This window comes from Humulus lupulus, chromosome 1, assembly GCF_963169125.1.
Source record: "Humulus lupulus chromosome 1, drHumLupu1.1, whole genome shotgun sequence".
Lineage (NCBI taxonomy): Eukaryota > Viridiplantae > Streptophyta > Magnoliopsida > Rosales > Cannabaceae > Humulus > Humulus lupulus.
Genome location: NC_084793.1, coordinates 41,599,723 through 41,613,254, shown reverse-complemented (window position 1 = coordinate 41,613,254; position 13,532 = coordinate 41,599,723). Strand labels below are relative to the sequence as shown.

Sequence of the window (13,532 nt, the reverse complement as noted above, 5' to 3'; positions counted from 1 at the left end):
TATAATCTCTGAGAAATTACTCTCTGAGAGGCAACCGGAAAGCTCCCAAGTATAAATAAAATTGACTTGTGGACTAGGCAGAATTAACTGCTGAACCATGTAAAATTCCCGTTGTTTGACTATATTATTCATTGGTGCCATAGTCCTTATTGTTTATTCGGTCTACATTTTAAGTTGACGAGAAACAACGTCAACAGTTTGGTGCTTTCATTGAGAGCCTTAAGCAATACAATCCCTGATTAGCTATGGCCACGAATGATGAGAATATTTCTGAAGAAAACTATCCACGGCGCCCTGGGAAGGAGCCAATGACAAATCCTGAACATGAAGAGAGAAGTGAATCCACCAATTCTCGAGGACCTCTGGCACCCAGGGATGATGAGGATATGTACTATAATCCCGAACGGTACGTCCCCATTGTAGAACTTGAAAACCAACAGTTAAAGAAACAGTTGGCTGAGGCCAAGAAGCGGAACGAAGAGTTGTCCAGGTTAGCTGCGGAGGCACAGGTGGCCCAGCCTCAACCTCCACAGGAGAACCAAAACCCACCTCCGCGGGACATTCATGTTCCTCCCCGCAGACCTCGTGGACGACCTCGGAAAAACGCTGCCACAAGAACGGAACGACCTCCGCCACCGGCAAAACAACCTGCTCCCTCGAGACCCCGGAGAAGTACTCGGGCTAGGGTCCTGGTTAACTCAACTGCAAAGGTACCAGCGGAAACTGAGAATAACCGAGCCCCTGCAGAGGTGCAGACTCAGATTCCTGGTAACACGCAGAATGTTACCGAGTCAGCACAGGCGAATTCAGGATCGTCCAGACCCCGAAATGGGTGGCAGCCACCGTCACCCATACGATTCCCTCCGTCGCCTATAAGATACCCTTCACCACCTCGCAGGACCGCTCAACCAGCTCGAGATGATGAGGAAAGGCGAGCAAGAAGGAAACAAGGAAATAGAGAAGCCTTCAGGGAGTGGAGAGGCACCCAGCCTACGAGAAGCCAAATGTCTCGGTCTGGCACTGTAGAGACGAGACAGCATGATAGAAATCCATCTCGGGACAATCATGCAACGAGCCTCGCTAGCGACGACTCAGGGGACACCAGATCAGTCAGTATGTATGATCAAGGACGGAGAAACACTGGAAACCATAGGAACCGCTTCGACCTGCGGGAGCACCTGAATCAGAATTGGGGCAGTGGTAATCCATCGAACCCAGACCTGAGAGATCGCCTAAATGGGCGTAAAGATCCCCTGCGAAGACGCGAGCCTGGAATTGTGATCAATGATAGCCAATTTCAGGCAAGACCCCCCTGCGGACCTAGTTCAAGAAAGAATTGATCAGTTGGAAAGAGCATTTAGGCTCCTGCAGAATGAGCAAGGTCGAAGTCGGGATGAGGATTCCGATGAGGAGCTCGAACCATTCGCTCCCCATATTTCCAACACTCATTTTCCTCAAGGGTTTCGGATTCCTCATGTCCCACTTTTTGAAGGAAAGTCCAACCCATACAGTCATCTGAGTACGTTTAACACCATAATGAGAGCAAGTAATGTGGGTTACGAGCTCAGATGCATGTTATTTCCAACATCACTTACAGGACCAGCAAAAAACTGGTTCGAGAAATATAAGAGACATTCTATCACTTCTTGGGATCAGCTATCAAAGGATTTCAAAAAATAGTTTAGATCCATGATCGGGGTAAGATCCGAGGCATCGACCCTGGCAAACGTTCGACAACAGCCAGGTGAAACGTTGAAGAGCTACCTTACAAGGTTTAATCTGGAGGTCGCCCAAGCTCGGGATGTGGACGACAGCGGTCATCTGATGGCCATCCAAGCTGGGGTAATGCCAAGAAGACCCCTCTGGGATGATATGCAGAGAAAGCCTGTAAGGTCCATAACCGAGTTTAATAAGCGAGCTCAGAGGTTTGTTAATGTAGAAGAGGCGAGGTCAACGCTGAACATGACCTCTTAGCCCACGACTTCAACGATAAACGTAAACTTTGCCTCAGCCTCGGCGGACCCATCAGCCTCGAAATCCCCTGCAGAGAACCCTTCTAAAAGGAAGAAGAACGAAGGAAGTAACCCCGAGGCGGAAGGGGGAAAGAAGAAGAAGGGGGAAAGATATTTCTCCGTGTACAAAGTGTACACCGAGCTCAACGAGTCTCGGGAGAATATATACTTGGCTAATGAAAACCAGGTCCCTTTCAGGCGTCCAGACCCCATGAGAAATCAGAAGTCCAAAAGAGACTCTAGCAAGTACTGTCGTTTTCACAGAGATACTGGGCACACTATTGATGAATGCAGGCAGTTGAAGGACGAGATCGAAGGACTGATCTCGAGAGGATACTTCAGACAGTATGTCAGGAACCAGAATAATAATCAGGCTTCTACTAGCTAGAGGGCAGCTGCGCCACAGCCTGCTCAAAACAATAATTCCTGAGCTAGAGAAGAGGATAGGCCCCCTCCAATTGATGGAGAAGATGTGATAACCATCTTGGGCGGGCCTCATCTCGCAGGAATGGGCAAGAATGCCCAAAAACGATATGTGAACGAGCTAAAAACTGGGGACGGGTCCCCTTATAAACCTGAACCTAGAGCTTCAAAGTGCCAAAAGATTGAATCTTAGCCGATAACAATTACCAAGGACGATGAGTCCCATGTTCAGTTTCCCCACAATGACCCACTGGTCATCACTCTCCAGCTCGCGAATAAGAGAGTTCACCGAGTTCTCATAGACAATGGGAGCTCAGTGAACATTCTCTATAAGGCCACCTTAGAAAAGATGGGACTCGCGCTTTGAGACCTAAAAGCTTATGCAACGACCTTTTACGGTTTTTCAGGAGAGGGGATTGCCTGTATGGGGTCCATTGAACTCCCGGTAACCTTGGGAGACTACCTAGTCTCAGCAACCAAGATGATGGAGTTTGTAGTAGTGGACCTGCCATCGGCCTACAACGTGCTGCTCGGGAGACCCGCCCTAGTAGGGATGGGGTAGTCTCGTCTGTAAGGCATTTGGTCATCAAGTTCCCGACTTCTAGTGGCATCGGGACGCTGAAGGGAGACCAGTTAGCCGGAAGGGAATGCTATAGCATTTCCATAAGAGGAAAGAAGCAGGCGAGCGCACAAGCACTTGTCGTTATTCAGACTAAGGACGGGACAGTCTTGGAGATAAATGAAGAGATCGATCCAAGAGTGGAGGAAAGAGCTGATCTCGAACCATTGGAGGAGCTCGAAGAAATCAAGCTCGAAGAATCAGATCCCTCGAAAATGGTAAAGGTCGGGAAAAATCTCCATAAAGAAACTAAATAGCAACTAATTTTCTTTTTGAAGAAAAACCAGGATGTCTTTGCGTGGTCACATTCATACATGGTAGGAATAAGTCCAAATATAATGAGCCACGCGCTGAATATCGATAAAAGCTTCCCATTGAAGCAACAAAAGCGAAGACAACTGGACAACGATAAGAAAAAGGTCCTAAAAGAAGAAGTCGACAGGTTAAAGGCAAACTGATTCATTAGGGATGCTTTTTACCCCGATTGGGTAGCCAATTCGGTACTGGTCCCGAAGCCCAATGGGACATGGCGAACCTGCATTGACTACTCGGACCTCAACAAGGCCTGTCCTAAGGACTGCTTTCCTTTACCATGAATTGATCAGCTCGTGGATGCCACGGTAGGGTATGGACTAATGTCATTCATGGATGCCTATTCTGGATATTACCAGATTTCCATGCATGCCCCCGACCAGGAACATACGAGCTTCATAACAGATAAAGGGTTATATTGTTATAACGTCATGCCATTCGGGCTCAAAAATGCTGGAGCTACTTACCAGCGGCTCGTGAACATGATGTTCTCCGAGAAAATAGGGAACAACATGGAAGTTTATGTTGACGATATGTTAGTCAAGTCTCAACTTAACGATAACCATGTTGATGATCTCAAAGAATGCTTTGCCGTGCTCCGGAAATATAACATGAAGCTTAACCCTCAGAAATGCTCCTTTGGAGTATCTTCAGGAAAATTCCTGGGTTTCATTGTAAATGCTCGAGGAATAGAAGCTAATCCAGACAAGATCCAGGCCCTGATCGATATGCCCTCACCTCGAAAACACAAAGATGTTCAGAGTTTGACCGGCAGAATGGCGGCACTAAGTAGGTTTATCTCGAAATCTACAAACCGCTGTCTTCCGTTTTTCAACTTGTTAAGGGGAGGCAAGAAATTTGAATGGACAGAGGAGTGCGAGTTGGCTTTTCAGGAACTCAAGAAACACCTCGCCGAGCCACCTATCTTGTTGAAACCTATTACGGGAGAAGTTCTGTACTTATACCTTGCTACAACCGAGCATGCTATAAGTGCAGTACTCGTACGAGAGGAAGAAAAAGTGCAAAGGCCCGTGTATTACGTCAATAAAAGGTTACTGGGGGCAGAATCAAGATATCCCTTGATGGAGAACCTAGCTCTCTGTCTAATTCACTCATCTCGAAAACTTCGACCCTATTTTCAAGTGCACCCCATCTATGTACTAACTGATAAACCACTCAGGCAAGTTTTGTCCAAGCCAGAAGCCTCAGGTTGGATGCTTAAGTGGGCCGTCGAACTCGGACAATTCGAGATCACTTATCATCCAAGGACGACCATCAGGGGGCAAGCCTTGGCAGACTTCATAGTGGAGTGTACTGGCATGACCAACGATGAAGTTATAACTCCGGCCCACGAGCTGTGGAAACTTTACGTCGATGGGTCATCTAATGAAAATGGATCGGGGGCAAGAGTAATTTTGATCAATCCTGCAGGAAGCAGATTTCACTCTGCCCTGAGATTTGACTTCAACGCGTCAAATAACGAGGCTGAGTACGAGGCTTTACTGACAAGACTTCATATAGCCAAGGAGCTCAATGCTAAAGCAATACATTGCTACAGTGACTCCCAGCTAGTGGTTAACCAAATTTTGGGAGAATACCAGGCTCGTGGTACAAGAATGGCAGCTTACTTAGAAAAAGCAAAATCAACATTGGAACATTTCGAGTTTAATGCGATCAAACAGGTCCCCCGAGAACAGAACTCGAATGCAGACGCCCTGGCCAGGCTCGCTACCTCTACCGAGAATGACGAACTGAATGTCGTACCAATTGAACATCTCTCGGCGCCTAGTATTGACAAGCCGGATCAAGAGGACGTGTGTATGATCGATTCTGAGCCTACCTGGATGACTCCAATAATTGAATATCTCGAGACTAGTATCCTCCCGGAAGAACGGACCAAGGACCGAAAGTTGATGTATCAAATCCCTCGCTACACCATTATAGATGGAAGGCTATACAGAAGAGGGTATTCCATGCCACTGCTTTGGTGTGTGACTCCTCCCAAAGCTAAGAAAATCATGGAAGAAATCCATGAAGGATTTTGTGGAGACCATACTGGGGGGCATAGCCTGTCCAAGAAAATCATACGCCAGGGCTACTTCTGGCCTACCATCAAGTCAGATTCATTCGACTACGTCAAAAGGTGTGATAAGTGCCAACGGTTCGCCACAATTCCCCGAGCACCACCTTCCGAGCTAACCATGATGACCTCCCAATGGCCATTTGCAGTTTGGGGAATTGACCTTATAGGCTCATTGCCAACCAGCAAAGGAAGAGTGAAATATGCAGTAGTCGCTGTCGATTACTTCACAAAGTGGACTGAGGCCGAGCCTTTGGCGACAATAACCTCCAAAAAAGTCATTGACTTTGTGGTGAAGAACATCATATGTCAATATGGGATGCCGAGGAAGATTGTGTCCGATAACGGAACCCAGTTCGATAGTGATCTGTTTACCAAATTTTGCGGAAAAAATGGAATAATAAAGAGCTTCTCGACGGTGGCCCATCCCCGGGCGAATGGCCAGGTCGAAGCTATAAACAAAACTCTAAAAATTTCGCTGAAGAAAAAGTTGGAAGAAGCTAAAGGAAGATGGCCCGAAGAATTACCCCAAGTCCTATGGGGATATAGGACCACGGCCCGTACATCGACATGACATACCCCGTTCTCTCTAGCGTACGGTTGCGAGGCTATGTTACCAATCGAGGTCGAAATTACCACAATTCGAGCCCTCGCTTATGATCAAGCTTCGAATCACTCTCAGCTCGAAGAAACTCTTGACCTGATCGAAGAGAGAAGGAACGAAGCTCAATTAAAAAATGCTGCATATCAATAGCGAGCTACCCGGTACTTCAACAAAAGAGTTCGAGATCGAAAATTCGGCATGGGAGATTTGGTACTAAGGCGTGTATTCTTGGCAACACGAGATCTAGCAGCTGGCGTGCTCGGGCCAAATTGGGAGAGACCCTACCAGATAAAGTCAGTCATCCGACCCGGTGTTTACAAGTTGGAAAGATTGGATGGAAGTCTAGTACCACGAGCATGGAATGACGAACACCTATGACCTTACTATCAATAGTATAGGGAGGGTTTTGCCTATAACCATGCTTGTTTATCTGTACTGTTTTTCTATTTTTGGAGTTCTCCGAATAAAGTTTGTTTTCGTTTAATATGCTATATTTTTTGCAATCTCTCTTAATTTAATAACCTATGGCTACACTCATAGGATATTAAGGGGGCATCGGTGGCACATATACCACCAGCTCGAAAAAATAAAATAAAATAGCATAAACGAAACACACAAGTATTCGGATATAACCAAATGTGCGAAACAGGATAAGTTTGGATGTAACCAAAGATAAAAAGATAGCAAACAAGTTTCGATGTAACCAAACACACGAGCTATGACAAGTTGGATATAACCAAACTGTCAAAAGTACACAAGTATTTGGAAATAACCAAGTGCGCGAAATAAAGATAAGTTTGGATGTAACAAAACTAGCAAAAAGAAAAAAAATGTTTGGATGTAACCAAATATGCAAACTAGATTAAAATATAAGTGTATGGATTACAAACCTAACACGACCATAATAGGTTTGGAACAAACCAGCTAAAACTACTCGACAGTAAGTTGGAGCATAACCCACTTCGCGTTAAGTCAAGATCGAGGCTGGAATATCTTGCAAAACAATAGTTTCAACCTCATAACCTTGGGGAGCTACCCGTGGACGAGAAAAAGTAACTAAAAAAGTAAGATATAACTAAACCATTTACATTACACACCAATTAACTTTCAGGTGCATGGTAAAAAAGTAATATTCGACCTCGACAAATAACGAGATCGAAAGCGGATAATTCAAGCTAATTGTGCATGAATGCACTGAACCTCGAGCTTAAATCCAAACTATGTTTGTATGAATAAACAAGCATATACGACGCAAAATAGTTCAACCCAAGAAATGTAAAGCATATATATTGAAGTGCAGTAAAAAAATGGTATATTAAATATCATAAGAAAAAGCATCTCTGTTACGAGATGTAAAATTATCTTGGCCCCGTAGGCATAAAAATCATTACAAAAAAAAAAAAAAAAAATAGAAGGACGCAGCCCCGAGGTAAGATTTAAGAAGGAGCAGTCTCCTTAGCCTTCTCAGCATCAGCAGCACTAGACTCACCAGGACGAATAGCATGACTACCCTTCTGAGCCTCCCGAGCAGCCTCCTCTGCCTCAAGCCGAGCATGCCATTTGGCCACGAATCCTGCCTCGAAAGAGCCTAGGAAGCTGGTGTCGAGGTCGGCGTTGCTGGCCCAGATCCTATACATGGCTAGATCAACCGCCTTGTCCTTCTTCTCTTTAAACTCGGTAAGGAGATGAGCCTTTTCATTCTCCATTATCTCGAAAGTGGCGGCCTTCTCCTCCTCAAGCTTGGTATTGGCCCTCTCCAGCTCCGCAAGCCGAGCATTCACCTTTTCAAGCTCGGCTGTCTTAGCCACCACCTCTGTCTTCGCATCCTTGAGCTCATCAACCATCTTAAGCTGAAGATTCTTTGACTCTTGGGCAAAAGACATGCTCGAATGCACCTTGTTGGTCAACTTATAATTAAGCTGAGCCGAGATAGCAAGAGCCCGACACACAAAGAGATTGAATTAGAACATATGCTAAGGAACATAAACAATTAAAAGTAAGTTGTGAAAAGTTACCGTGGCAGTAAACTCAATACTCTTATCATAAAGAGTATTGCAGTCCCGAGCTTAATTCAAAAACTCCCAATGCGCAGTGTCAAAACCACCAAGGCTCTGACCCACCTGAGACAGGATATTCGAGCTGAGTATAGCTCCGTGGGCCCCAGCAGCATTGTCAATCACGAACTCATCAACATGAGTACGGATCGACAGCATGTGTGACTTCGAAGTTGAGGGCTTCTTCGGGGGTGGGTCGAGTGCTGGGTGGATTGTGACCGAGGGAGGCATGGAAGAAGTGACCAAGATGGACGCTTCGACCTGGGTGGTCGGGTCCTCGGCTGTGCTTGCAATAGTCGGAGCTGATGGGGGAGTCTTCTCAGTGCGCTTGAGGACTTTGTAAGGTTGGTCCGACCTCCGAGAGCCTCTCGGGCGCTTACTTTTTTGAGCCCCCTCGCCACTAGCGAGCACGACATCAAGATCGAAATCCATGGCACCTGCACAATTACAATGAAGATTTAGCATGGTGCTAGTAGACAAAGAATAAAAGAATAAGTAAAGAGAAGTCTAACTGGAACTCTCCCCCGAGCTCGTGCTCGGCGACCAAGAAATCCCTCTATCTTCAGAGGAGGCTGGGGGAGTACCTTCCCTATAGGTGGAAGTCAATCTCGAAAGGTCCCTATAGTCATTATTTTCGTACTGAACAACTACTCCATCCCACACCTCGTTTAGGCTATACATGGTGTCATATTTCCCAAGCCAGCTATCAAACCTATGTACCCTATCATCTACCCAAGACCATACATAGAAATGGTCCTATCATCCTTACATAATACTAACCTATCAGGTCTATGTTTTAGCAGTGAGGGAGACCACATATTCGAGCTAAGGATGACTGTACCTTGCTCATCCGAGCCCGAGCTCGAGGCCTTATCATTGGCCTCATTCCCCGATTGTGGACTCCTATGGCGAGTTGGAAATGGGGGCCTCGCATCTCTTCTCGGGGGGAGGTTGCCGGGGGGCAGAGGAACGAGCTCCCACCATTCGTATTTCTTATTAGACCAGTCAGATGTAGACTGATCCTCCCCTAAGAGCCCACATGCCCGGAGCTTGTCTTCATGCAAGAGATATGAAAGGGATCTCCTTCCATAAGGAAGTTGGAGCAGAGTCTCTCTGTGCTCCATCATTCCTTGGTAAGGGCAAGGTGATGATAGTTGGCTGGAAAATCAAACGCATTTCAACTAACTACGGGCCTAAAGACAAAGTTCGAGCACAGAAAAGAAAGAGGTTGAGATACTTATGAATCTGTCTGAACGAGTAGTATCGAGACGGGGCTAGGCCATCTGTCTAGAAGAAGGCCTTCTTGAAGTCAGGAGGATGATTGGGAAGATCCTCGAACATCTTCTTTTCCTTGGGATAGCTCGAGAGATAGTAGAAGCCATCTCCTCCCCGAGCTTGGGAAGGATTGCTTTTCAAACAAAAGAGATATAAGATCTCTTCAGGCGAAGGCCCTTCCCACTTCAGCTCGTGATAAAGCGACCTTAGGGCGGACAGAACCCTATAAGAATTGGTGTTGAGTTGGAAGGGAGCCAGCCCAACATAGTCCAAGAAGCCTTTAAAGAAGGACTTCAAAGGAAGGACAACTCCTGCCTTCATGTGCTCCTGGCTCCAAGCTGCATACCTTAGCTTGCTGTCAGGGTTTCCATCCCCCGAAGCACGACAACTCCGCTCATGGGCAGTCGGAGCTCAGCACCTAAGCGAGCCCGACAGCCCTAAGCCATGCAGGGCCAGAATATCAGATATCTGTCCCAGCGACGTGACCGAACTCCAGTAGTGTTCGGCCTCGAAGAATTCCCTCCTCGGCTGCGAAGTGGAGGGTTCCCCCATCAGTGAGAACCGAAGATCTCCCGGCTTGTACACGACTGTCACTTTCAGCCTGGGATCAAGGGGGATCGGTCTAGGCTCGGAGTCCAAATCCAGATAAAGGGCCTCTCGGAGGATTTTTCTCTTCTTCTCTATGACCTCGACGATTTGACGTCGATAATGAGCTCGGGTATCTTCTTGCTCACGAGCTAGCTCGTGTTCGCGAATCAGACGCTGGTTCTGGGTAAACAATGACTCCAGGCTCGGAGTTTTTGGCGAATACGGGATTGCAAGCAACAACCCCCACCGTCTTTCCAGATTCTGTGACATCTAGCAAGAAAGAAAAAATGGTGAGGGCCATGCACGCAAGGAATCAAGAATAACGATCTAGATGGTTCAAGATTGAAAATGCTTGGATGCGAAATGAGCTCGATCATGGGGACCCGATTAGTGTCATGGCGTGTATTTCACGAAAAAGGGAGGAAAGTGGATTTGCTCTTTTAAAATCCTGAAATATCAGGGAAAAAAGGTGGCGGTTAGTCGAAAGTGGTATTTTTGGGAATCGTGCATTCTTTAAAACCCAGATTTTGTACCCAATATCTTGGTATACAAGACATGTCCTCCAAAAATTGGAAAACCAAGAAAAAAATACCATATTTCGGTCTTCCTACACATGAACTAGGTTTAGAACCAGTAAGTGAACCTAAATCTAATACCAATTAGTCGAAGCATCCTAGTGCATTAAACTAAAGAATGAACCAACACAATCCTAGAGACTAAAAAGCAATAAAGGCAGAAATGCACGTAAAAAAGGAAAAAATATATAAAGTCAAGAACAGATACTTACACACTGAAGATGGTGGTTGCAGAGAAATAGATGACTGAAGAAGAGGCTGCAAGTATATTCTCACGGTCTCGAACAAGCTGATGGTTCTTTGTTTCTTTGGCCGAGAGAACATATAAAAACAAAGCAAGTTCTTTCTAGGTTTGCCTCTGGTTTTCTTTCCTTTTTTTCCCCTCTAATAAACGTAAAAATGAAAGGAGGAAGATGACTGGAGTCTTATTTATAGGTCCGAGGGAGTGCAAAGGGTCAGATTAATCTGGGTCATTTGGCCAGATTCTGTATCAAATCTGACGGTCAGGGAACAGTGAAATGATGGTACCCAAAAGGAGAGCAGGCAGATGGATATGGGAAAAGTTTCAAGGCACTCAAGTACCTTGAATAAGCAATACTCAACTGACGCGTGTCCATACTCGAGTGTGTGACGGAGCGGTTCCCGAAGGAAGTAGTTCAAAAGTTTCCTTCTCATAGGATTCGAACTAATACTTTTGAGGGGGCAAAATGTTACACCCAGATTTCGAGATCTGAGATTGTGACCTTGAAAGTTGGATTCGTCAGGTGTGAGCTCATGATATCTAAAGTGCATGTTCGTGGTCCAGGTGCCAAACCCTCGAAGCGAGGTGACAACCTCGAAGATATGTAACCTCGAAGTGATTTCTAAGCTCGAAAGACGTAGCATCGGAGTGTATCCGTTGTCGGGTGTCTTCGGATCAAGTAGCCCGAGCTTGGCAAGGGTATAAGCTCGGAATATAATGGCCTCGGTGGTATTTACCCGCTCCGAGCTAGTCTTGGGGTAAGGTGGCTAGCTCATAATTTACGTAAAGACCTGGTACGACATGATACTGATTACCGATCTCGAACAACGTAATGGGTCATCTGATGAGACGTGTTCTATGCGTTTAAAATATATTTATTGTTGTAACTTCCCTACATTAAAGGGATATTAACTAGTCTGTTATATGCCCCCTGGTCTTCAAGGGACGTTTCCTTGTATATGGGAGTTACAAAATTTAAAGTAATTAAATTTATTAATTTACAGAATAACTTCCCGAAACGTGTGGGATTGGATTCTGAGATCTCCTCTATAAATAGAGAAGAAAGCATCATAAGAAGAAAAAAAGATCTATTTTTTTTTCTGGTTATAATCTCTGAGCAATTACTCTCTGAGAGGCAACCGGAAAGCTCCCAAGTATAAATAAAATTAACTTGTGGACTAGGCAGAATTAACTGCTGAACCATGTAAAATTCCCGTTGTTTGACTATATTATTCATCGGTGCCATAGTCCTTATTGTTTATTCGCTCTACATTTTAAGTTGACGAGAAACGGCGTCAACAGAAACATACTTGTTTTTTTATTATTTTAAACATGCATTTTTAGTTTTTTTTTTATATTGTTAAGTCAATGTGTCACATCACTTGCTTCAAATTTCTGAACAATTTGGATAAAAAACGAATGAACAAGATTATAAGAAAAATAAGTGGCATGACTACATACATCATCCTTGTTTATATATATATTTGATAAAACCACATGAGGTATGTTCAAACAAATTAATAAACACTACTCCTAATATCTAAACAGACTTTTTGTTTTGTTATATTTTTTTTTAGGGGAAATTCATTACTTAACCAAACAAGATACAATCAAAGGCACAAATAGCTGAAGAAGCAACAAGAGGAAAACTCTATCAAACTCAATTTCTTATTTTATTTATTTCTCTAATAATACAAACCAATCAATAATAAAATACAAGCACACTTCAACAAAGAAAAAAAACAATGATAAATTTCGAACAACATTGAGAAAGGAGGGAAAAATAATGGAGACTAAAAACAACTGGAAAGCCTAACAAACACTTTTCACAAGCCTAAAAAACTGCCCATATTTGAAGAACATGACAGAATGAATACGAGGAAGAGCACAACATTCATTGGAGCTTTGATACTGGTGCCCCAAGATGAGTTACCGTCCGTTGATGGAACTGACTTTGACCCTCCTCCTACTCCTACAACCAATATATTTGTATGTGTCAACAACTACAAAAAATGCTTAAAACGACAACAACATATGCTTTCTTATTTCACAAATTATATTCTACGAACCAAAAAAGGTATACCTGAAGGAATATTTGAGGCAGAAGGAGTAATAGAAGCATCAGGTGTGGTGCTGGGAGAGTCTGCAGATGGAGAAGTTACTGGTGGGATTGCTGAGCCGGTTGGTGAATTAGCAGCTGATTAACCATTAATCAAGTATTAAGATTAGCATTATTAAAACTAAGAGTAATATAAGAGAAAATGGAAAGCTGGGCTTTATTTGTTGTTAGTTATTACCGTTACACTGGTTAAGAGGTGGAGTGTTGACTTTACATGATCCTGGGAGCGAAAGAGCGAGCGTTCGGTTGACTGTGATACCAAACGACGTCGCACCACCGTTGAGCACTGAGCAGAGGCACTGTGGTGACGATTGAACGACGCTAGCGAGGTTTGAGCAGCAAGAGGAAGATGGGTTGGATGAGGAGTTTCCAGTTATGTAGCTAAGGCATGGGGTCAAGTTCATGAGCGAATTTGAGCAACTGGACTGAGCCGTGGCTCTACCCAAGAGAACCACCATGAAGAGGACCAAGGCTACACCCAACTCAACCTTTCTGAAAGCCATTTTCTTTTTCTTTTTCAAGTTGAAAACAGGGCAAGCTTGTTGTTGCGGTTTGGTGTGTTTGAGTTTGAATTGTGTTAGATATGGGTTTTGAGTGAGAGAGTGGGAAAGAAGGGGGATTTAAATAAGG

At 44.6% G+C, this 13,532-nt stretch overlaps 1 protein-coding gene across 1 annotated transcript; it reads right to left on the bottom strand.

Annotated features, from left to right (window-relative positions):
• Positions 1-12,433: 12,433 nt before the first annotated feature.
• Positions 12,434-13,510, bottom strand: LOC133824097 (non-specific lipid transfer protein GPI-anchored 5-like). Its single transcript, XM_062256989.1, has 3 exons — positions 13,081-13,510; positions 12,867-12,980; positions 12,434-12,755 (listed from the first exon to the last, which is right to left on the bottom strand). The coding sequence occupies exons 1-3, from the start codon at positions 13,403-13,405 to the stop codon at positions 12,610-12,612; spliced, it is 585 nt and encodes a 194-aa protein (XP_062112973.1). The 5' UTR covers positions 13,406-13,510; the 3' UTR covers positions 12,434-12,609.
• Between the last annotated feature and the right edge of the window lie 22 nt (positions 13,511-13,532).